We start from the raw sequence: 26,415 nt of genomic DNA, 5'->3' as shown, positions 1-26,415 counted from the left end.
ATAGTATAGTATAGTATAGTATAGTATAGTATATTTTTCTAAATGACCAGTAAGACTTTATTTGGCTTGGATCATGGCAGATTTCATTAAATAATACATTCATTAAATAGTAATGAAACTGTCAAATTGATATATTCATTGGAATTATTATTCACAAAAGCAAATCTCCAGATCACAACAGGATGATTTTCATGTTGTCTCTGCATGTATTCTGTGTCATGTAGAATTCTATAAATAATTTGTGTGTGAGCCACTACATATATCTACTCAGTTTCACCTCAGCTTGTCGGTGTGTCTCTGAGGACTGATGCACAACTGAGACACAGAGATAGAATCATTCTTTATTTATAACCACTGATTTCTATTCCTCCTTACTCATACACAATTTTGGTTCTGTCTTTCTATCAATCTCTCTCAAAGCCTCACTCAACCCCACCACTCTCTCTAGTCTGGGCTGGTCTGGGCGGATATCTCATGCAGTGAATGTTTTAGAGATGATGTTTTGAAAAAACAAGACACTATATGTTCACTCTTTCTAGGTCACTGATCAAATAAGCAAATTTGTGGCATTGATCACGTGACTATTTGTAAAGACAGTCTTCCATTGAAGCACAAGGCAAAAAGGGGAGCAACTCAAATACTAAAACATTTAGAAATTCATTCATTTCTTTTTTCTTTCTTTTTTTACAATAGTAATTATTTATTTATAATTTTGTATATAATAATTTTATAAATTACAGGATTTATTTTTTATTATTTATATGCTACTTGTATTCAGTTATTTATTTGTATTATTATAAATATGCTAAATTAAACCATTTCTTCTAGTGGTCTCAGATTTTTGGACCCCAAGTTGCTCACTATGTTTACTGAATGTTTTATCTTCTGTCCACTGATCACTTGTGCATGCCACTCTGCTTTTTGTAACATGTCACTGTTACTATTGTGTCCTTCTTCATATCCTGAACATCCCTGGACAGCCTCTTTTTACTTCATGCTGTGTGTATTGCAGGTGGTCCGGCCGTACCAGACAATGTCTAACCCTCTTAGTAAGCTTACGGTACTCAACAGCCTACACTCCCACTTCATTTTGGCTGATAATGGCACCACCGGAAAGTATGGAGCGGAAGTCAAACTGCGCAGACAGCTAGAGAAACACATCTCTCTGCAAAAGATCAACACGCGTGAGTACAGTTGCGAGTAATTAAAGATGCTAATGTTCATGTGAATACTCCAAACTTCAAATTCAATGGTGCATTTAAATTATTTTCTAGAGAGGTTATAATAGTCTTATATCCTCAGTCACTTCTTCTAGGTTTTGTTGTGCTGTTCTTCAAAAACCCACAGAGGTGATTCTCTATAGATTGCTGTCAGAAATGCCCAGATTAGTTTGTGGCTCAACGTGAAAAACGCTACACGAGCTGCAAGATTCATAGCTGACTGCACTGAGAGTACAAAGCCCTCCGCAACTGCACTCTGCCAGATAATATCCATACAGTCCATTTACTCGCATAAAGATATCAAATAAACGTCATTCAGCTGAAGGAACACATTCAGATTAAAGCTGGTATAAATGCAATAAATCACAAACACACAAGAAAAAGATGACTATCATTTAGGGTCATTAAAAAGTGCTTTTAATATACACTGGTTACTTCTCTCCACTGGCTGGATCATGCATTCTTGGATCACACTTTCATAAGAATCCTATACCACACAGATGTATGCTTGATTATAATGTTCTTTATCATTCTGAGACATTACTGCTGCCATTATCAATGGTAAGTGTATATACAAACATCTCTTAAATTAAATTGGCGTTACGGCTTGCTTTCTGTGGGCAATAATAAAGCAGCTTTAATTATGGCAGGCTAATAGCTTTGAGTTGTGTTAATATGGCGCAATCTGCATTGGGCCTAATTCACTTGAGATAGAAACCGAGTTTGAACTAAAAAAAGAATAAAAAAAGACTTAATTTTGGCACTATTTCAGCACACTGGTATAATTGGATTGCAGCTGAAATGCAAGGGTTTTTTAACCAAAAGTTAATTTGTCCCAGCATTTTTACATTTTTCCCCCCAGCAGACATGATATGTCTCCAACGTTGTGAATCTTTATAATTTAATAATTAATTCATTTTAATGATTTTTTATTTAATTTAATTATTAAATTTGTTCATTTATGATATCATTCAATATTTTTATTTTTATTTATTATTTAGCCAATTTAATACATAAACACTTTTCCACAGCACCAAATGAGCCATTCCATATACCTGCCATATACAACGCAAGGTCATCAACAGGAAGTGAGCTAGAGATTGACCTCTGTCATGTGACCTGTGGACTTCCCTTTGTCATCCTATGCCTGGAGTAATAGAGGGGGCTGGGAAGTCAAAGGGACGCTCAGGCGTCATCATTCACATCAAAAATAACACCAGCCTCACCCACGCTGATTCATCCGTAGGAAGCAGCATGTGTGTACGGATCACTTATAATAATCAGCATTTAAACCGGCAACAGCCTTGACATTTAAATGGGCAAACCCTATAACACATCCAACCCTGTTGAAGCAAGACTTCAAACATGTTTGAGCCCTGTAAGCAGAATAGATGAAACATGTTTAAGCTCATTAAATCATCCCGTGACACTTTCATGACACATATTCACACTGGATAAGAACAGTTTATTCTGACATCACTCTCATGACAGAAGGTTCATATATCTGAGCCATATCTCAGTCCACAGCCACCTCTCTCTCTCTCTGTTTTCTGTTGCATCAGCTGTGTGATGGTGGTGTTTGCTCTGGCTTTGGGCAGAGCTCATTTCTTTATTTTATTACCTGTCCTTTCCAACACTAGAAGAACATCAATAATGCTCTGAGCTATCACCATGAGGCTCACAGAGCTACAAAGACCCTCAAACATGGAATCAAATCTCTTTGTTTTGGAAGAATTGTGGCAGGCTGCGGCCCGGCTGATGTATTCACATTCTGACAAGCACTGCAGCGGTACTGGATTAAAATGAATTACAGACCTGTGCCTGCTGTTGTTGGGCTAATGAGGAGGTCTTTTTGAGTGTTTCTCAGATGAGGGAAAGAGTAGCGTGCACGGGATGAAATGAAGATTTCCTTGCAGGATAAGATGGGATGTGAGAATCAATTTCATTGTACAGGATTAGGTGCAGTCTGATTGGAATCAGGAAGAGGAGGATGAGGGGTGTTACTGAGATGAATCAGTGTTTAATTCCTAGTTCACATGGGAAATATGCATAAACGGTCCAATGTGAATTAGAATGTATGTTGGGAAATTGCAGACTACTAAACAGGGATGAATACAGAAAGAATGACTTGCGGCTACTGATGGCATTGTGTTGATGCCACCCTCAAAATTGGTGCAGAAGTCCCCCGGTGCCATGTTACTCGTGGTGTTTTTATTATTTTATTTATTAATTATTATTGGGATTCTGTTATTTGATTTGTCTGTCATTATTAAATTCATCGACTAAAGTGTTAAAATGCATACTTTACTTAGTATTTGATTTAATATTATCAATTTGACATATAGGGCCCTTTCATACACCCGGCGCAATACAACGCCAAGCGCGACGCAAGTGTTTTTTTTCTAGTTTCAGCCTGACTTTTCACGTCCTGTGCCACGTTGTTTAAATAGCAAATGCATTTGCCTATTTGTGTGCCCATGAGCGTGCTGGTCTGAAAATGAGGTGTGTTCAGCCGCATTGTTGGCGCGTTGCTATTTTGAGGCAACTGAAATAGTGCCATTGACCAACAAAAACCGGGCCTAAAGTCAATAGCCCAATATTTTTTTTTTTTGTTATTTAAAGAGCACGTTAGTAATGTGCGCCTATAGGCGGGTCCACAACGCGCGTACACTCTGCTTTATTACACACACACACACACACACACACACACACACACACACACACACACACACACACAGGGATGTCCAGCAGCACACAAACTAGCCAAATATTAAAAATAAAAGGATTACAATGTAAAAGATTCATATTGTGTACATAAAGATATGATGGAATCCGGCTTGTCCCGTATGGTCTGCTTGCGCACTTTAACCTCGCGCACGATCAGATCCGTTTGCACTCTGGAGACGCGTTAAATAGCTAATCTAATGTAAATAGCTAATCTGCCATGGCGCGAGCGCAAATGGCTTTTAAAGGGAATGGAAGATGAGACTCTGGTTGGTTTATTTCACGTTATGCCCAAAACACACCCATTTAGACCATGCCCCGGGCGCACAGACCATTTTTCCCGTCGTTACTAGCAAAAGTGGATTCGGACACGCCCTAAGTACAATTGCGCCCTGAACTTTAGACCATGCGCTTAGATCGTTAAAATAGGGCCCTTTGTGTATTACTACTGTGATCTGGGACCGTAGAACCACCTCTCTGAATCAGGCACCTGAAACTTTAAAATGGTGAGTGCACACTTGATATATATGCCTGGTTATAACGCTCTTCTCCATCATTTCCTTTAGCGTGGTGTTAATTGTTCTAAAAGTGGTACAACTGTTTGGTGAATTCACCCCTTAGGGTTTTGTGAATATAGACATAATTTCATTAACATATGAATTAATATTCTCAATTTTTTATTACATTTGTATGCTGTGTTATATTTAAATTCACCCTTCATTCAACGCTCTAGTCAGTCATGCACACATTCTGATTAAAAGTCACATCAAACTATGTTGGCCGATGGTGATTCTAGCCTAGAAACCTGTTTTAGCCTTCCCTTCCACTAACTGGGTCTCCAAGTGATGAGATGATGAGCTGGTCTTTTTACTTTGGTGGTTTATTTCTGGATTTTGTTCCATGCTGCTCATCTCTACGGGCTCCATCACATTAGCATAATGGAGCAGTATAGCTGTTTTTTCCATCTTCTTAAAGGTTTATTTGATTCGAGGGTTTTTTTACCCTCGTAAAGGAAGCTTATGCCATAACTGTTGTAGATTTGCACAGAAGATATTTTCGACCAATCCCTTCAGTTTTGTAAATCAATAAAATGCATGGACAGTTGCTACTGCGCTTATAATGGAAGCCTATAGGGCAAGTATAGGCTACAGAAAATATATAACTATATTACGAAAGTATAACAATAACTCTTAAACATTACACTTTTAGGATGAGTGGGATGGATTCACTTACTAACTTTTTCTTTGCAGTTACATGGCATCTTTATAATTCCACTATAATTATAATTAATATAATTATCCCTATTGAAAAGTAGTCCCATCACAAAATGATTATATAGTACTGATAAAATTATATTTTTTAACTGATTTATTCAAGTTAATGATTTTACAAAAATACAAGCCTCACATTTCTGCTCTGTTGGTGCACAGGGTGTTCTTTCACCTTAGTATTACATTGTACACATGGTTTTTCCAGCTGAGGGACGAATTGAAAATACAGTTTGTCAATACCACAAACTTTTATATACCGAGATTATTCCTTTAAATATTTATCAGGAATTAAAGGAACAGTCAGTAATCACCCACATATTGTTCCAAACTCAGTCTTTTTTCACTGAACACGAGGAGACATTTTAAAAAAATCTTCATTTTAACAAATCTTTTCCGTAACAACAGTCCATAGTGACTAGCGGGGTGTCAAGCCACAAAAAGGAGAAAGGATTTGGTCCAAATGACAAAAGTTTGGGGTCAGTAAGATTTTTTTAAGAAATTAATATTTTTATTCTGATTCTAAAGACATTTATAATGTAAAAAAAAAATATTTCTTTAAAAAAAATGCTGTTCACTGAATGTTCTATTCCTCAAAGAATCATGAAAAAAGCACAACTGTTTCCAACACTGAAAATAATCACAATAATAAGATATTTTACTAGAGTACCAAATCAGCATATTAGAATGATTTCTGAAGGACGTGTGACACTGAAAATTCAGTTGTGCGACAAACAAATCGACATGCAAGTCATTATTCAACATGTGTAACATGAGGGTGAGTAACATTTTTGGATGGTTTATTATACTCTGCGTGACATTTTATGTACTTAACTGTAAGGACTATGATGATGTAGGGTCTAGTAGACTTGTGAGTGTTTGCAGTTATTGGAGGTGTGGAAGGATAGAAAACTCTGGATCAAATCAAAATCAGAACCAAATGAATAGTACATGTTTTCTTCCTCACTTTCAGTTCTTGATCATTGTTTGTTTGGCAGTTATATTCACAAAAACTCATTATACCAGTTTTGGACATGGATCTTGTGTCTAGCTCTTGTTTTTAATCTCTTGAATAAATAAATAAACCCCATTGTCAGTCCCAGGCAGGGGATAGGACTGTTCACACAAGGTGTAAATGAAATAGATTGAGAGTGACACAGAACGAACTGCCCATTCATCATGAGATTCATCTTCCATCTACATGCTTGGCAGGGGGGCATACAAATCAACCCGTCCCTGTCTCAGTAGCACCCCACAGCCTCCTCTTCCAGAGCACAGGGGCTTGTGTTCTATTAATGCTGGGCTTGCCGTTCTCTTGTGGTGGTGCCGTAGGTCAATTGGTAAATGTGAAGAGGTTATGAAGTTCGCTGGAGGCACAGGACGTATCACTGTGGGTGTTTGAAACATGGCAGGGGGACCATCAAGTGCTTGGCGGGGGATCAGCACAGAATGCCACAGTTTATGAAACTGAACAACTTGTATACAGTCTCTTGTGTTGTTTTGTTTGTGTTTAACTACTATAACCCTCAAGTTATTTCTAGCTTCATCATCATCATCATGCTTGCGAATGGATCTGATCTTAATGAGAGATAACAGACTTGATAATTATTTCTTCCTTTTGATGATAGATGAACTGCTATAGAAAATAAAGCGATGGTGAGGTTTTTGATGTTGTTAATAGAAGAGATCAGATGTCATTTGACTTGCTGTTGGGTACACACGTCTGACATTCTCTGATTAAATGGCAAATGACTGTACTGAGATTCAAAAACAACTTTTCTTTCAGTTGTTTACTTTCTCTGGCCACTGATGTAGTTGGCAGCTGAAGATTTCGGCCGTTAGAACAAACACTGACAAACAAACACCCTGCCCACCCAGATTCTTTTCAAAGTCTATTTGAAATCTACTGAGGCTTGTTGGAAAGAAAAGGTTAGGTTTGGATGACATAATACAATAGCACAAGAAAACACTCGTCGGCTTTTTTAATCTTTTAATTTTCTTATCTGATTGGTCTCTCTCTCTTTCTCTCTGAGATTTGTGAAAGCATGTTTTATTGCTCTTCACATCCAAATTGAAAACCACATTACTTTCCCCCAAAGAACTTCTTTTAACATCTGCTACAGTGCCTGTGGTTACTGTGTATCTCTGCTGAAAAAGTCCAGTATGTTATATTTTGTTTGTTGGTGTTCCCACCAGGGGCCTGTACCATGAAGCCGGTTTAGGTGGCTAGCCAGCTATGTTTCAGCTTAGTTTCCGCCAACCCTGGGTTTTAGGTACTATGAAAGTAGCTCGGCTTTAATCGGTGTTCGTTGCCATGGTATCTTACGCTGCACGGCTAACCTGCTCCGGGGCAGGTTAAGTTCTGGATTTGAGATCTCAGACTGAAGTTTGACCAATCAGCTGTGAGCAAAGAAACATATAGGTGACGTAACTAATTCCCAGTGTTTGTTGCAATGGCTTTACCTTTTCTTTCAAATCCTGTGGACATCTCAGCGCAAACAGCCCGTTCTCATCCCAAAGCGTAATATATTGACTCTTTTGACAAAGCGTCTATATCCAACGCACATGGCACCCTTTAGCGTCATATGAGACGCAGATATATGGCGCCTCCTAGTGGTCTAACCCTAACACTACCCCAGACCTAAACCTACCCAAAACCGAAGCGTGTTATATTGACGCTAAAGGGTGCCATGTGCGTTGGATATAGACGCTTTGTCAAAAGAGTCAATATATTACGCTTTGGGATGAGAATGCGTTGGCGCAAATTTTTAGACGAGCACATCGTAGAGAAAGAGTTTTTAGCCGGACAAAATCCCCTTGCCTTTCCTGATAGTTACTTGTATGAAAGATACAGATTTTCGCGGAAGGAATATCTTATCTTTGCGAACTTCTTGAGCCGCACATAAATAATTTAACACGTCGAATTCATGTACTTACTGTACCACAAATGGTATTGCGTTGCGGTTTTTTTTTTGCAAGTGGTAGCCTACATACTTGCACGATCGGTGATGCACAGAATCTAGGGGAAAACACGGTTTGTCGAACCATTCGCAAGGTGGTCCTCGCTCTGCAGGAGTACATTAATAGTTTAATAGTGTTCCCCAGACATTTATTGACCATGTCCATATAAGAGAGGGTTTTTATAAAATTGCCGGTAAGATATATTGACAGGGTGACATCACGTTTTTTTTTCTTTCAAAAAGCAAATTTCACAAATGTACTATACAATACAGTACATGTTAAGCATTATTTTAAATCTTTTTTAATTTTTTATTCGGTTAATCTTATGATAGGATTCCCTATAGAGTCATTGGAGCAATAGTCTGCACACATGTTGCAATCTCCACTTCTCTAGGAGAACATGAGGCAGATTATGTTAATAGAAAGTCTTTTCACAGCCTTAATGTTCAGGTAGAGATTATGTGAACATGTGAAATTATTATTTTCTGTGAGATGAATCTTTAAATTAATAGTAAAATTAACAGATAACAATCTACTTTCCGTGAGTATGTTGTGTCAGCGCTTTGAGGAAAGCTAGTTAAATTTGGTACAGTACAAAACACTGTTAATTTGAATTGGGACAGCAAAACCTACACAATAACCCCCTATCATGACCCTCATGTGTCAGTAAAACCATAGGAAAAGTTAGAGATGATCTTTGGCATCCTAAAGGCACGTTTCAACTGTCTTCGGCGCTTAAGAGTCACCAGAGTGGGCATCACAGTGTCTGCATGTGCCATTCTGCACAATATAGCCACCATAGAAAGGAGCCAGAACCACCACAGAAAGCTTCTCCCCGATGAAACTGACCCGAACACACTTGACCACCCACCTGGTGCAAATGTAGTTGCAATCACCATACAATATTACACTTAATAAAAGCACATTGAAACTGCAGATAGGTCTCAAACTGTTTTATTGGTTTTATGGGATGGGGGGAGAAAGAAAGCAATAGAAAGTTGCATTAATAAATATTCATGCTAAAGTGTTACTTGGTTAAATAAGTTCACATGCTGAGATCAGTTTAATCTAGCTGTTGCATTTATTTTTTAAATGTGGAGCCTACTCAGCTCACAGTCAGGCTCCTTTAGTGTGCAGTCTAGCTCCATAGGCTTACTCCTTTAGTGTACATACTCCTGACTGAGTCTGTTTCCACCTGAAACATAATTCCACCACAAACATGATCATTACAAGTTTTTGGGAGGCTAATCAACTCACAAAAAGTTCCTTGAAAGTTCCTTGACAAACACCTGTTATATATGTCAAGGGTTTTAAATCCTTACCTTGTTCACATTTCTTTTGAAGCCTGTTGAGGTAGAGGCTTCAGTTTCTGGGACAGGTTGTGAAAAATCCTACAATAAAAGAGATGTGTAACTTGGGCCAGTCCCTGTTTTATGCCACACATTCAAATGTTTGCCTTAATAAAAAGCCCAGTGCATTCACCTCAGCAACTGTCCCAGAACACAGACAGAGTGTCTTCATCATTTCCTCCTCCATGATAAATAAAAGTAGGCCAATATGTTTCTGGTGTTCTGACCTCTGTGTGGGAGACTGTGTGTGTGCTGGCTTCAACAGGGACACTGCATTTCCCTCTACTGCAGAACATACAGTCAGCCATATTTAAAACTTAAAATAGTAATGTATCGCACACATACCTAGTGATACTTGCTTGGAGGAGCCAGCACCAGGGTGAGATTTTACAGCACCTGTGATCCCATCCATAATCGGCCGTCCCTTATTCCTATCAGAGCCAACTCAGTGTATTCTGGAGGAGTGGCCCTCCACTGGTTTTCTGAATTTCACTCTTTTTTCGGTTTGCCTCAAACAAGTGTTAATAAAAAAATAATAAAAGGTTGTGTGTAAATACTTACTAGGCTACTTTGAATTATATTTTTATATTTTGTCTTTATCAGCTGCCAAGAACGTTTGGAGTTGCATCTAAAAATCAATGAATATAAATCTTTATTAGTATATACATGCACATTTTTTTATATATTATAAAAATATAGGCTATATTTCACACACACATACATTCATAGCCTATATATACATCATTTTACATGAATAAAGAACGTATTTATTTAGCTTACACATTAACACAATCAGCAATCTTTCTCCAACAGTCTTCTCTTGCTTTGGCAGCAGAGACCGTATTCTTTCGAGCTTGTAATACATATTTAAATTCATCGTAAATCTGAATGATTATCTCTTGCTCCTCCGCGGAAAGAAAAAAAACGCTCTCGCTCTATCCATATAGAACGCGATTGGTTGTTCGGTGCCAACGTCACTTTGGTATGTGCACGCGCTCGTGGAGTAATCATAGCTTAAGATCAAAGCCTGAGTTGACAGAGAAAGTTGATGAGCTGCGTCATGGTACCAATAAAGCCTGATTGCATCGGTTTGGTTTTGTCAACTCAAAACTAATCCTGTAACTCCGAGTTTGTTCAGCTACCTTCATGGTACAGGCCCCAGGTGTCAGGATTATGTTTTGTTGTTTTTCAGTTCTCTCCATTTGCATGTTGACCTAATTTCCTTTTGTGTGCCAGTTATTCACTAATCAAGTTCACCTGTTGCTGATTTAGTTTCCTTGTTTACCCCTGTGTATTTAAGTCCTCAGTTACCTTTGTTCAGTTGTCCGTTCTATGTCTGGTGTATTGAGGTTGTTCTAGTGTTCTTAGTGTTTTCAGTTCTGTTAATAAATTCAGTACTGCTGTGAATATACTTTTTCTCATCTTTATTGCAAAGTGTGACAGAAGAACGGACCCTAAAATATGGATATAGCTGCTGTAAAAAAAGCCCCAGCAGGAAATTTTCACGGCCCTGAAAGGGCTGTAAATTTTATTTTTCAAGGTGGCAGAGACATTGAGGACTATGTGGAGGATTTTACCAACGTCTACCAGCTTGCATCTTGTAACGACCTCGCTCTGATGGAGGGTTTCAGGTGCAGGCTGGACAATGACATTAGATTACTGATGCCAAAAGGGGATATCTGCCGGACCTTGGCACAGTATATTCACATCACCCTGTGGTTGGATGGGTCCTCTTTTACAGTGGGAGAAGCAGAAGAGGAGGCCATCCCTATTGTCCAGCCCCACCTCACACCCATCACCACGCCAGACCCAGATCCCAGCCAGTTGTTTCGGAGAGCCCAAGCCTGTCGTGATGAAAGAGCCAGATAATTTAGCCGACCATCACTCCACAGTGAGTCTGACCAGGTGTGTGAGCCGTTAATATCGTCAATTGCCATGGGGTTGTTTGTGGAGTACAAGGGCATGGAAGAAAGTCCCGCCTACATTCCCGCCATTAAGGGTGAGGTGCAGCTGGTCTCAGCAGATGATTGAGGATCTGGAAGTAGATATTTCCCTGAGTCTCCCGTCTCCACTGCATCTGAAATCGCATACTCTCTTGTGTAGGTACTTATTTTGAATAAGTAATTACTTCATGATCACTAAAAAAAAGTACATTCTATTTAGTATGAGAGTGTGTGTGTGTGTGTGTGTGTGTGTGTGTGTAGTATGAATGTAATCTGGCCTCGCTATATTCGCCATGCTGTCATTATCATGTGACCTACCAGCGTCAGTTACGTTGCTTCACTGCCATTCACAAATCCTCTCCCGTGGCCTCTTGGGATAGTAAAGTGTCCATTGTATGCACACTTCAGAATCTCGCCAGAAGTAATAGGTCATCCGGGTACTTTTTGCCTACTCTTTAATGAGTACTGTGAATTCGAACATACTACTATTGTCACGTACTGTTTTTCACCTACTATATAGTAGGGAAGTATGCAATTTCAGATGCAGCCCATGTCTTCTTCATTGCCACTGATTCCGCTCAGCACCAAGCCTGTGTCATCTTCCAGCACCATGTCATTAACGATGCTCCCACCCAGCCTCCCTCTCCCGCCTCTCTCTCCCTCTCCTCTGCCCAAGCCAGCCAGTCCTTCGGCTCCCACTACGCTGGCTCCCTTCAGTCCCTCAGCTCCTCTATTGGATCCACCAAGCAATCCGGATCAGCCTTAGATCTGGTCACCAGCTCCACCTTGGCAAGAGGCTCCCCTAGTTCCGCCTCCAGCAGCCGAGCCCGTCACTGTATCTTGGCTAGTCAACCTGTTGGCTCCACCTGGGACCATCATCCTTACTGCTTCAACAGGCTCCCTCATCCCTCCGGCTCCACCTTTGTCAGACGTTGTTCTGCCTGCGCCATGGACTTCTGGGCCTTAAGCTGCAATTATTCCCTCCGGCTCTGCCGGGCTCCACATTGGTCCTCAGTCCCACTGGCTCAGCCTCAGTCCTCTGGCACCCTGGCTCGACCTTGAATGTTTCGTCACTGCTGCTCCGCCTTGGTCACCTGAACCATCTGTGGCGCAGTCCTCATTGTTTTCTGCATTTGTATGTTGACTTAATTAATGAATAACTGGCACATACAATGAAACTAAGTTCACCTGCTGCTTGTTTACCTCTATTTAAGTCCTCAGTTTCCTTTGTTCAGCCTTTCTGCATCGTGTGTTATGTTCCATAGTGTTCTTAGCGTTTTCAGTTCTGTTAATAAATTCAATACTGCTGCGAATATATCCTTTCTCATCTATTGCAACCAAGTGTGACACCACGCTTTTTAACTAGATTAATCAGCAAGATTTCCTTGGACAACGAGTAACTAAATATCAGGGCTGTGCTATTAAAGACATTGTATGTATTTGTTGCTGAATTAAGTTTATGTATCTCTATTCAGATAGAGATTGATGTGGGTGGGGCTAAAAAACTGAATTTAGAAAAAATTTAAATTTAACAAATTGTTAGATGAATCTCTGTTTCTTTTAAATTATATTACAGTATTATTTACTATAGGCTTGTTTATTATATTATTATTTTACAAATACTATAAGAAACAGCAGGAATATTATATTAATACTAGTTGGTATTTGGTTGCTAGCATCAAAATGCCATAAATGCATACATTCATGGTTTAAAATGCCATAGGGAATGGTAGAACTTATGCAATTGTTTTAAAATGTATTAAAATATTATGAAAGAAATCAAACACTTATAATATCCTAATTTTGCCCATGGCTTTTACCTTTTTGAGAACATAAAAATTATGCCAGATGAATAATATATATCATGTCCTGTTGTAACATAAGAGCTAGTCTAGACAGAGTGGAGCGAAGTGCCATGTATGTGTGTGAGTTAGTGTGTGGAGGGTAATAAAAGCATTTCTGTAAGCCCACAAACATCATGGCAGAAGGACTCGCTGATCAATAAATATCACCTCAATAAAACAGTAAATGATAGAGAGAGAAAACAAGAGACACAGAGCGATAACAGTGGGAAGAAGAGGTGTTGAATGAAGAAGTAAACCCCACTGTTTCTGATTCCTTTACCAGCTGAGCAGTTGCTTTTGAAGTCAGTGTGCTGCTAAAAATAGAGATTACTTTATGTAACCGTACCCATTTTAGGCACAATGATGACAGCACATGTGGATCTGGTGTACCTCTCTGTCTGTCTCTCCCTTGCTCTTCTTTTCCTCCTTCCATCTTTCTTTATCTCACGTTGCATAATTTAAGTGAAGATCTAGCTGCAACATGCCTTTTGAATTATAGGCACAACATCATAACTTGTACTCATCAAATTGTTGGAAAGAGTCAGAGTGCAGGAGGAGAACTGATCTGTCTATGTTCTGTTCACCTGATCTCGCACAGGTCCTCTCCCACTGCACGCACACCTGTTATTTAAATCAAGAGCGGTTAATTGCAGCTGATTAATGAATGTAGAAATGATCTGATTGTGCACCAAGTGTGTAATTTCACAGCAAACGAAATGTTACATTTCAATGTGCTTTAAAGTTGAATTAAGTTGTCCGCTGCACGCAAACATGACATGACCAGTGAAATCCAATTTTAGAGGGTTAAAAACACAGCATGATGAGTGTAGCTAATTCTAATGTGTGATTCTTTCAATGAATAGTTATAAAAAGGACAAGGTACCAATTTGAATCAGTCTGAAACACTTCCCTTTATCATTAAAGCATCAGCAGTGGTAGAATTTCTTTCATTTGTAAGCAAAATGGACATTATAACTGACATATACCCAAATGAATCATAATCAAATTATAGTTAGAATCAAATTGGTTATGAAACGGAATGGAATTTATTGGACATCAAATTCAGTACATATGGATGCTGCACTTGAATTCTCCAGATAAAAGTTAGAAAAAGGAAACACTTTCTCTCTCTCTCTCTATGTCTCAGTTGACAGACACAATTGGGTTATTATGAGGATGTTTGAAGGGTCAGTCATAACACTCAGTCATATAATGTTAGTATGATTTTTACATAAAAAATGGTCATAATTTAGAAATAAAAGGGCATGTTCGTCCCTGATTTTATGCCTCTGCTTTGATCGCTCTGTTGAAAGGGGCGTGTCTGCTGTGAGACGTCAATGTGAACGCCCACTTCTGTGATTGGCTAACATCTTCCACATGTGGAACTCTCGAAAACTTTTACTACGTTTTTACTATTACAGCTGTCGAGATTAACTAATCATGAAAAGTGTTGCTTATAGCATTATTTTTGCATGAAAGCTCGCAACTATGGGCATTGAGCAGATGAATGCAGTGACTTGATTTCTATACTCTCACGAATGCTTTCATCATAACTAACAGTGCAAACACGATGTAAATAAGAGATTCATTATGCAGTGTACATTATAACGGGAGTTTTGGCCAAAGTCCAGAACTCAGTCACTGATAAACTTGCTTTGTGTGATTGACAGCTTCCGTGATTATAAAGGGAGGGTTCTTTTATCACTTTCTGTATATAATTTAATCACAATTTAAATAATTATTACAATAAACTATTTTGAGACAAAGAACGTCTGGCTGGTCATGAATCATTACATATCAGCAATCAATCACTGATCACAGATTAGGCATTAGAATTAACACGGTTACATGTTACATGTAATTTACATGTTTTGGCGTTACAGTCCGGTTCATATCTTGCAGTAAAAGTCTGTTTGCAAAGCCTGCACCGAAACTGTGTCTGATTCACCAAAGAATCAACAGTGAAATGTACCAAACAAACAAATCATGCTCTACTAAGTAATTCAGATATCAGATAGTTTAAAATAAATAACCACTTTCTTTGCTTTAGGATCCTTTGGATGATAATGTTATTTCTAGTCCGGTTATCTTGTATCTCTCTTCTCTCCATCTCTTCTCACTAACGCGCCAGTGGGCAGGGCCAAAGATATGATGACGTAGAACCAGGGCCGTTTGAAGGAATTTGGGGGCCCCAAGCAAAATGGACATGGAGGCCTCCCAAGCCCCCCCGACCCCCCCCAACCCCCACCCCACACCCCACACACAAACACTTTATATGAATAAAAAAGGTTTACAGTGCAAATACTGCTGTTGCATACTGTGCATAAAAAAATAAAAAATTACAGTGACATAAGCTATGAAAAAATCATGTTCCTCTGCCTTTTTCAGGTTAAATAATGTTTATAGATGGGTAAGGTTACAAATTATTTATTAAGTAAAAAGATTGTTTGCTAACAGTTAAATGACAATTAACTAAATATTAAATAAATAACAATTTACCATCTATTAATGATTGTTATTATAAAGTGTTACAGAAAACTTAAAGTCCCCGTGAACCGGAAGTTGCAAACGACTTTTCTCCAGTGTTGTGACGTATTTCCGAGAGAAACGGAATACTAAATGAGGCAAAATAGTGGGCGTGGCTTTTTTTCCAACTAGCACCTGATTGGATCTAGAAAAGTAGGTGTTTTCATTCAGCCTGTCTACTGTCAGTTGGAGGGGCGTGGTTACGGATGTTAAGCAGACACCCAAACCGTCAAACCTACGTCATCAGGGAAGGTCCTCCAAGGCAGAGGGGAGGGGACATTTCAGATTTTGATTAAAGATTACAGAAGCCAAATTTTTTTTTTGTGTGGATTGACTTGCATGGGTGAATTGTTCACCACAAAACGATCAATTTAGGCAAACAAAGTAAGTATGGTCAATTTTGAATTCATGGGGACTTTAAAGATATGTTAGCATTTCCATATTTTGATATTAGAAGGGAAGGGATGCTGCTTTCACTACCAATGCTTAAAAACATCCCAAGCTAATGTTTGATGCACGGAATTTATTGTGTGGTTTTCCTAACCCCCATTGGTAAATAGATTATCACGGTGGAATAGTTATGCTATGCCACTTTCATCAAAACAGCTATAGCAATGTCATGTCATTAAATACGATAAACAGTGATTCTGGAACTCCTTAACCCGTTAAAAAACATATTACAGTATGTAACGTTAACCATATTCCGTCCGTTCGAAAAAAAAATTGCACTAACTGTTCGTTACAAGCAGCATTTGCCGTCAGGCAGGTAGCTAACATAAACATATTTTTGCTAGCCTAATGTTACCTGCTGCAAAATTACACCATTTGTACAAGACAAGTAGAGCTATTTTTATGCAGTGTAATTTATTACTTTACCACTATCTGGTATTTTTCTTAACCTTCTCTTCCTTTCTCTTCTTTCTTTTCTGGCTTCCTGAAGCATAATTCCGCTTCATGATAACTCCCGAGGAGGTTTGTATTTTGCCGGCAGCAGAGATCGCGTGGTTGGCTGGCTGCTGTCAGCGACTACTGAGGGGGGCCCCTTGAGGGGGATTCCGATAACAGTGTCATTGCACTTTACTGCATTGACTATCAAAGGGGCGCTCTCAGTTTGTCGTTGCATTTTATTCTTAAACAGTCGTTGTCTTGGGGCCCCAGTCCAGCTCGGGGCCCCAAGCAATTGCTTGGTTTGCCTGTCCTGTTCCGACGGGCCTGCGTAGAACTAGGCTTTGAGCTGATTCTGCAGAGACTGTCCTTCGTCACACTATTACGTCATAATGTGACCAAATCCAAAAGGAGTCGTCTTTGGAGCTTGGTTTCAATAAAAGTTGTTTTTGGACTAACAAGGAAGTTTCTGAGTTCTGAAACTTACAGGCTTTTATAGTACAATGACCTCTTACATGTCAAAAGATCAATGAAAATTTGATTTCTCAATTCATGACCCCTCTAAAGGCATAGTTTGCCCAAAATGAAAATTCTGTCATAATTTATGTCCACATAGGCCTACATACTTTCTTTGTCCTGTGGTACACAAAAGAAGATATTTTGTCAAATGTCTTCTTTTTTGGTCTACACAGTGAAAGTCAAGGGAAAGCAGTCTTGTTTTGGACCCCACTGACTTTCATTTTATGGACAAAGCAGTACACAATATATCTTTTGTGTTCCACAGAAAAGTCATACAGGGGTGCGTTTCTCGAAAGCATCATTAGCCAACTATGGTCACAAGTTCCGTCGTTATCAGCATAGTTCAACGAGTCTGAATTTCCCGAAACCATAGTTCCAAGTAACATTCGCAAGCAGCATCGCAAATGACAGCTCTTGACCTGTGTTAGAAGCATAGTTTCTTGTTTTCATGACATTTGGACTCAATAAAACCTTATCTTGAGCAAAATAAGCAAGCTGACATTCTGTACAATCTGTATCTTTTATTTAGAATGAATACCAATGTCATTTACTTATTTTAGTTTGTCAAAAGATTTAAAGCACTGTTTTTGAAGAGTGTGCATGTGCGTACCTGCTCTAGTACGTAAGAACGAGCCTATGATTGAATCTGGAAATAAAGCAAAATAACTACGATAACTGAGAAATAGTCCTCAGATGCCATGTCCGTAATTTATAGCAAAACATCTAGCATTAATTCGATCTCAAACAGGTTCAAGTTATTACTCCACCACGTGAGTGACATTCTTATCCAACGTGGTTGAACGAAACACTAGCTACTTGATTTCTTCAACGATGCATCGTACTATGGTAGTGAAGCAGCGAGTTACGTCATTGTACGGGAAACTCGCCCCAGGTTTGAAATGTCATGATAGTGAATAAATGTTGACAAAATTCACATTTTTGGCTGAACTGTCCCTTTAAAGTTGAAGTGTGTATTTTTTCTGTGCCACAAAAGGAATTTTGAAAATAATGATTGTTTTCCAAACACTCCCAGCACCCCTTTTGACCCTTCCACTCTTCTTGTCTTCAAACTAATAAATTCCCTGTAAATAGCTTATTATAGGTAGTGCTGCCCAAAACACACAATACTGGTTAAGCCAGACGTTAAAATAACAGACTCCTCAGACAAAGCACCACATGTCCGCAGTGTTTACACTTTATACGAATGGCTTACCTTTAGTTGTCTTTGCACATTAAAACTAGTAGAGGAGAAAAAAATGCACCCTTCACCTTTAATCTTTTTGATTGGTTTTCCTTGTAACAGCCACCCCCACGGTCGCACACTTCCCCCCCTTTTCTCACTCACGTTTCTGCTTTCTCCGCAGGGATCGGACAGGGTGTTCCAGTGGTGGCTTTGATATTGGAGGGGGGTCCTAATGTGATCTCTATCGTACTGGAGTACCTGAGAGACACTCCTCCAGTGCCTGTGGTGGTGTGTGACGGCAGCGGTCGGGCCTCTGACATCCTGGCCTTTGGGCACAAGTACTCAGAGGAAGGCGGGTATGTGAGGTTTATCTCTCTCCACTGTAACAGTACGATAAGGCATGAATATTAATTTACATATAGATGATGATTGAACTGTAGCACGGAATAGAGCGCGTCAGTAAATGCCCACTTTTTTTCGGAAGTATTTTTCCCATTAATTTTCTCCATAAGGACTTGTAAGACATGAACCAAGCCAACCAGATATGAGATGAATCACAAATCTTACACCCTTTAATTTAAGCAAAAAAAGGAATTTGGAATTGGAGATAAAGACAAGGTGCGTTTGGTTTTATTGGATTTTTTAACAATGAATAGGCTACTCATCTCATAAAGCACTGCAAATTATGTATTCTTCAAATGTCCATAACTGGTGGAAATTTTTTAAATATTCATAGAATATTTTTGCAATATTGTAGTTTTAATAATAGTATAATAATATAGAAAGTAGCAATTGACATAGCTATTGTATAAAATATATGTTGAAGTATAACTATAGAATAATATACATTTTTATAAAATTTCTGCAAATTATGTTGAACTGTTTTTGCGTGTTAAAAATAATTAACACAATTAATGTTTATTTCACTTTCTGAAGCTATGCTCATGTTTTTTTGCCAATTTCTTTGTATACATATATTAATGATTACAAATTGTAATGTTATCTCATCATAGATTAATTGTGATTCAATGTACCTAACATGATAAATTGCAAATAATCTGAGAAACCTGTATAGTTTTTTATATAATACATTTTTAGGCGATTCACAGCCCTAATTTTTCATTTACTGCAAAATATTTAAACAGGAAAAAATGCTATGTTATTGCATTATTGATTAATTGCAATTAAATGTACTTACCATGATTAATCACAATTAATCTCAGGAACCTATATGATTAATTAGATTTTGTTCTATTCACAATATTAATTTCTATCATTTACTGAAAAATATTTAAATATGGGTAGTGTAGTTCTTTACAGATAATTTGAATGTTAACAAAAAGTGAAGTTGAAATCACAGTGACGAGAGCTGTGGTGGGTCTTTTTTGAAAGGGTCATATTTTATCATTAAAAAGCGGTTTGTCTATGGAGAAAATTAATGGGATTTTTCCTTCCGGAAACCCTACTGTTGCGCTCTGTTGGAATATTTTCATTGCATAAATGAATTGCTCTGATATCACAGTCTCATCTTTCTCTCTGACTACATGTTAGAATCATAAACGAATCTCTGAGAGACCAGTTATTAGTCACCATTCAGAAGACGTTTACATACAGTCGGACACAGGCCCAGCATCTCTTCATCGTTCTGATGGAGTGCATGAAGAAGAAAGAACTGGTGAGTGTGTGCAGTGTGGCTGTAAAAGTCCTAATGATTAAACCCCCCTGATCTGACAGATTTAAAGAGATTCCTCTAGAGCCTTTTTGCTGTACTTTGTATCTTTGAGTTCTTTGTATGAGAGTGAACTCGCAATAAAGCCAGGAGTTTTTTCTGCTGCACATTCCTCTCCATGTCAGCATGCCGTTATTCTATCAGACAGTCAGAGATGCGTGTAAAGTGGCCCTTAAGCTTGGGGCTGATAAATGTCACTACCTCTGCAGCCCACATGAAGTACATTTCCTCAGGCCCTGAGACCATCTCTCTTCATATTAGCTTCTCACACACATACACTCTCTCTTTATCTCTCTGATGCACAGAAAGTAAAACTATTAAGTACTACCGATACTATCACCTAAAACTTGACATATATTTGAATCCACTGCTCCTCTGTTAAATTATTCACCAGATTGACGACTCCATAATCTGTATGACTTTTCAATTAGAGTGCACTTTCCAGTGAGCTCATTTAAAAGCTCTCAGACACTTCACATTTATCCTTCCCCTGTTAGCCATTACTTCCAGAACATCCTGAAATGCCTCAATAAAGAGTTTTAACAATCAACTTCAGTGTCGCCAGGAGAAACATATCCTACTTTTATCTCAACATGCTTCCATATTTTTTATCTATCAAGTAAATCAAGACCATGATTTGCATGCAAAACGTTTCTAGTTGTCTTTGAATGTAAATGTAGTTCAACTTAAATTTCTATGTTGTGTTTGTATATTCAGATTATGTTTTCAGTCATTAAATCATACATCCTCAAAGTGATTTTTGTGTTTGTTCTTTTATTAATAATGATTTGAATCTTCTTTTAGTCATTGTAGTGGTTTCACTCATTGTCTGTGCACGTGTTTATGTATTTGTGATTTTGTATACGTGCACACCATGTTATTTTGTTATTAATTATTTGTATAACTGTGTTTTCAGTGTTGTTAGTGCATGCATTTCCACTGTGAAGTATGATCTGTTGCTGTAGATGTGTTAATCCTCATTATGAAGATGACCTTCCTTCTCAAGCATAGATATGAATCTTCGTACCCACACACCATATGACTTTTACGTAAGCTGTATTGGCTTAAATGCAATTGTGTTCAGATGCAAACTGTTTTGTTGAAGGTGAGAGCTAGTTTGGAGTATAGCACATTGGCTTTAGTTTACATGCCACCCACTTGAATATTGTTTATTGATGACTCAAAAGTGTGATCACAAAGCCTTTGAGACGCAACTAAGGGAAGCAAATTAAAAATGTTACTTAAAAGTAGAATTGGCATTAAACCAGTGTACAAGAACAAAATGCCACTGCTAATATACCAAATAAACACACATACATCATAATCTGTTACTTGCTCCCACAAACATGTACGCTTCCCCATCGAATGTGCTAGCAGATGAGTGCACCATGTGTGTTTGGGACCTAGAGAACTTTAGTCCAATGCACTCATCTCACATTCATCATACATGCACACAGTTCAGCTCAGTGCTTGATCTCCTCTTTTAATCCCTTATTGCTGTACTTTCCACTAAGGACAAGCCAATGGGAAAATTTCCATGCTTGATGACTGGAAAAACTGCTTACAATTTACAATTGTGATTAGGAAGCTAGAGTGAATGAGTATTGGAGGTGCCTTTGGCAGTCTTTGAAGATGGAGTAATTATCGTATCTTAGCAGTTTAATTTGAAGATGAAACAGAATCAGAGTACCCGAGTATTGCAGCTTTGTTCATAATAGCTTACTGTTATACAATGTTTACTATTGCTGCAATATGTCATACTGTATTTATGGAAGCCCATTCCCGCTACATATGAAAAAATCATGTAAATTGTAGTTATGACATACTAAGTTCCCTTTCAATGGCATTGGGACTGCCTCATATAACAACACTGTTGGGAACGCCGTCAGCGTCTGAAGCATGTGTGAAACTAGTCCAATCCTGATTGGCATTGCGTTGTGACAGGGCACTACGGAAGCTACAAAGGTAAGCCGGCACACAACAGCATCAGCTTCTGTTCTTCAGCAATGGCTCTGTGTGTGAAACTGTCATTTAATGTTGTACCCATTTGTCTATTTGGCATTGTTTGTTTAAAAAAAATAAAAGAAATATGGCAAGTGAAAGACAGTACAAATAGTGTGTGCCTCCCTGTCATCACGAGTGGGGACATACAAATTTTGTGGGAGCGGAGAATGCACAGGCAGCTCTACAGGGGGGTGCCTATACTCACTGTGAGCAGCTACCGCTCAGGACGCTCCGCTCCCATCTGCCTTTGTTTGACAAGGTAGGCCAGGCTCGCATTCCTCACGGTTCGGGACCCAAGGCTGCACGGCGTCTTAAGTCGTAGAGTTAAGTAGTAGAGCTTGCAGAGGAGGTGGAGACTGCTTTGGCCCTTTCTCTGCAGGTTCTAGCTCTCTCATTCGGCCTTCTTCCACCCGATTGAGAGCTCGAGCTCTAGTTCTGAGAAATTGGAAGCTCTCAGCATCGAGTAGGGGGAGATCGAGGACTCGCCACCCTCCTCCCCCGCTTACGAGGAGCTGGTCGCGGATGTGACTCATGCTGTGGCCAAACTTAACATCGTGTAGCTACCAGAAAAGCAGGAACCAAAACGGATAAGTAAACAAGATGAACTCTTTCTGTCTAGCCGAGCACAACCTCAACGTTAGGGTTTGCAATTCTTTCACGATCTCCACGTTGAGTCATTGAGATTGTGGAAGAAGCCGTACACTTCCCATTTATTGAGCCCAGCAACAAACATGTACTTCAATCACGAGCTCGAAAGAGAACAGCTATGAGATGATGCCGCGGGTGGAAGAGACTTTGGCATCTTATCTCCCCCTCACACTGCGACATCCCTGAAAGCCCAGACACTGCCCACCAAACCATGCAGAACAACTTCCGGTTTGGTGGACAAAGTCATATATGCCGGCTAGTTGTGCTGGTACATCCTTGCATACCATGGCATGCAGGCGTACCAAGCAGACTTAAGATGAGGACTTTGATGAGGGCGAGGGGGTCGGCCCCGACAACATTTAAGAGCTGCATCGGGCCACGGACCTGCCTCTCCGTGCCATTAAGGGTAAGGCCCAAGCCATCGGTTGCTCCATGGCATGAGGACCTCCATGAGGATTGTTATTCTTTCGAAGGTGGCTTTGGGGAAGAAGTCCTGATGCTCCTCCACGGAGCCTCGTGCGTTTCAGGGCACACCAGTTCTCAGTGAACGCAAACCTCAGTGCCCGCCTGAAATCGTCGCGGCCCTAAGGAGTTTGCCTGTAGAAAATCGTGTTGGGCTGGAATTATATAGAAGCATGCAAGCTTCTATCAAATATATCTCAGTGAGTCCTGTGTACGGTAGGAAAAGGGGTACAGAATCCAGGAGATTCAGGCTTAATATGCTAACGGTTTCTTTGACCGTGAGTCAAATCAAGTCTGAGGACTAGTTTGTCACAATAGATCTAAAGGACCCTACTTCTATATATCCAGTTCCTGAGGTTTGATTTCGTGGGCGAAGCGTTCCAGTATCAGTTTCTTCCATTTGGCCCATCTCTATTCCCTCGCACCTTCACAAAATGTGTGGATCCAGCACTGGCTCCTCTGAGACTCCACTGAGACAGGTCATTCATGTTCTCAATTATATAGACAACTGGTTGATCTTAGCCCAGTCAGGAGAGATGGCGGTTCGACATCTGGGGCTCAGGCTCAATTCCAAAATGAGCATGCCCCCCCCCCCCCCCCCCCAGCTTGGCAAACTGTTGTTACCCAAAGCTATGTATATTCCTGGAGAGCAGAATGTAGGGGTAGATATTCTGTAGAGGCAGGGGCTGAAAGCTGAAGTGGATCTATTTGCGTCTCGAGAGACAACTCACTGTCCACTGTGGTTCTCCCTCATGCATCCCTTGCTTTCCCCCCAATTGCTCCCCCATGCTTTCAACCTCGATTGCACTGCTCCCGGGAGTTCCAGAGAGGGTTCGCCAGGATGGGATCAGTCTACTCTTGGTAGCTCCATTCTGACCAGACAGAGTCTGGTTCTTGGACCTCATAGCACTCCTAGCAGGCCCTCCATGGGAGATTCCAGTCAGAAGGGACCTTCTGTCACAAGCACAGGGTTTGATATTTAACCCTTGACCCAGGCTCTGAGGGTTTAGTCTGAGGTTGTTGAGACCATCCTAAGCTCTAGAGCTCCCCTCCACGAGGAAACTGTACGTCTTACAGTGAAGAGTATTCACTTTATGGTGCTGAGAGCATCAGTTGGATCCAGTTAACTGCCCAGTGGCTTTAGTGCTGGATTTCCTTCAAGATCATTTCTCTGGGGGTCTTTCCCCATCCACGCTTAAGGTTAACGTGGTGGCCATAGCTGCCGTCCATGACCCTTTAAGCGGTGGACCATTGGGGAGACACCACTTGGTTGTTCGTTTCCTTGTGCTCTGAGGATGAGGGCTGCGGCTCATGCCAGGGTTCCAACTTGGCTCGAACACACTGAGTCTGTGTCAAAGAAGTTCCTTACACTAATGGTGGCTTTCTTACTGCCAATAACATCCCTTAGAGAGTGGGGGACTTACAAGCCCTGTCCATCTCTCCTTCCTGTTTTAAGTTTGCTCCTGAGAGAGCTAAAGCCATTCTCTACCCTAGACCGGGTTATGTGCCCAAAGAGCTGACTAATTTGGCATGGTCTATTGTTCTCCAGGCCTTCCATCCTCCACATGTGTTGGCGGATTAAGAGATGACTCCTTGTGTGCCTGGTTACGGCTCTGGAGGTCTATGTGCATAGGTCCTCCCCATGGAGAAAGTCTGACCAGCTATTAGTGTGTCTTCGGTCTCCCAAGAAGGGGTCCCCAAGTGTCAAACCACACCATCAGCAAATGGATTGTCAAAGCAATCTCTACAGCGTATGAGGCACACAGCATGCCTTCGCCTTTGCTGATCAGGTCACACTCTACGAGGAGTGTCGCATCCTCAAAGGCTCTATTGTTGGGGTTTCCCTTCAAGCGGTCTGTGATGCTGCGGGTTGGGCCTCCCCACACACATTTTTAAGATTCTGTAGTCTGGACCTTCCTTCCACTCCGGTTCTCGAGTGCTCTTTTCCTGAGTTGTGCCCGGACAGGTTTCACACCAGGGCAGGCATTAGTCACTGTGGTGCTGTGGGTATTTAGATATATTTACCGCTGTGGGTAAATGATGTCTTGCTGTAATAATTTTGACAGACCAAGTCATAATTATGCGATAAAAAGTCAAATTATGACATGCTAAGTCATAATTATGAGATAAAAAAGATACGACAAAAAGTTAAATTATGAGATAAATTGAAATTGTTACATATTACGACTTCTGTCAATTATGATTATTTTTTAATGTGGTGGAAATGGGCTTCTATAAATATACATACTGTGCACATTATACAACTGACAGCTTGTAATTCTGTTTCCCACAATGCAATGCAACTATACTTGATTTTCCAGTTTGATGGATAAACAGGAACTTAGTGTTAACCTCACTTTTTCCAATTTATTAATTTATCTTACATTCTTGGCAAATGTTAAGACATTTTTACAAAATTTGATTAGAAATGTAAAATTACAGTTTTCTCTAAGATTATATTTGGATGCCATTTGAAATGAACATGCAACAATAATGTAGCATACTACTGTTATGTGTTCTACATAATGTGTTGTGCTTTTTAAAAAAAAATAGTAGCCAGTATATAGTATACTGCACTGTCCTCGGCAAGTAGCTAGTTTTCCACTTCACTGCATCAAAGCTATTGCATAAATTCATCTGATTAGAAAATGCAATCCAATGTGCACCTATGAAAAAAATCTGAGCTGTACAGAACAATGTGCGCTCGCTTCAATCCGGTTATGGACAGAAGTCTGCCAACAGACAAATATTGAGGACTTATAAACTCACTGCTGAGCTTTGCACACATATCTGATTTATTGATTTATCGAAATCATTCGATGGGTTGTGTAAAAATGCTTAACAGGGCAGTTTTTTGCCCCCAAGCTGCTAGTTGATAAGCTCTCATACTGATCATGACATGTGCTTGAAGGCTAATGCTGATGCAACCATACATTCTTGTGTACAGTATGTATTGCATTACGGGTGCAAATGAGCAAAATATGCCTTGAGGAACTTGCAATGATAAAAACAATTGTGTGTGCTGTAACATTTGTGAGGTAACCTACAAACATACACTCACCAAAAGGATTATTAGGAACACCATACTAATACTTTGTTTGACCCCCTTTCGCCTTCAGAACTGCCTTAATTCTACGTGGCATTGATTCA

At 39.7% G+C, this 26,415-nt stretch overlaps 1 protein-coding gene across 13 annotated transcripts in view; it reads left to right on the top strand.

Moving 5' to 3' along the window:
* Window positions 1-26,415, top strand: part of trpm3 (transient receptor potential cation channel, subfamily M, member 3) — a 186,091-nt gene that overhangs the window by 94,101 nt on the left and 65,575 nt on the right. For all 13 annotated transcript variants that reach the window (XM_056235212.1, XM_056235215.1, XM_056235208.1 and 10 more), the window contains exons 6-8: window positions 1,013-1,184; window positions 18,604-18,778; window positions 19,974-20,097. In XM_056235212.1, the coding sequence (XP_056091187.1) occupies window positions 1,013-1,184; window positions 18,604-18,778; window positions 19,974-20,097 (471 nt within the window). The remainder of the gene's footprint in view (window positions 1-1,012; window positions 1,185-18,603; window positions 18,779-19,973; window positions 20,098-26,415) is intronic.

This window comes from Rhinichthys klamathensis, unplaced genomic scaffold, assembly GCF_029890125.1.
Source record: "Rhinichthys klamathensis goyatoka isolate OS25496 unplaced genomic scaffold, OSU_Roscu_1.1 h1tg000417l_1, whole genome shotgun sequence".
Lineage (NCBI taxonomy): Eukaryota > Metazoa > Chordata > Actinopteri > Cypriniformes > Leuciscidae > Rhinichthys > Rhinichthys klamathensis.
This window is presented reverse-complemented; position numbering and strand designations above follow the sequence as displayed.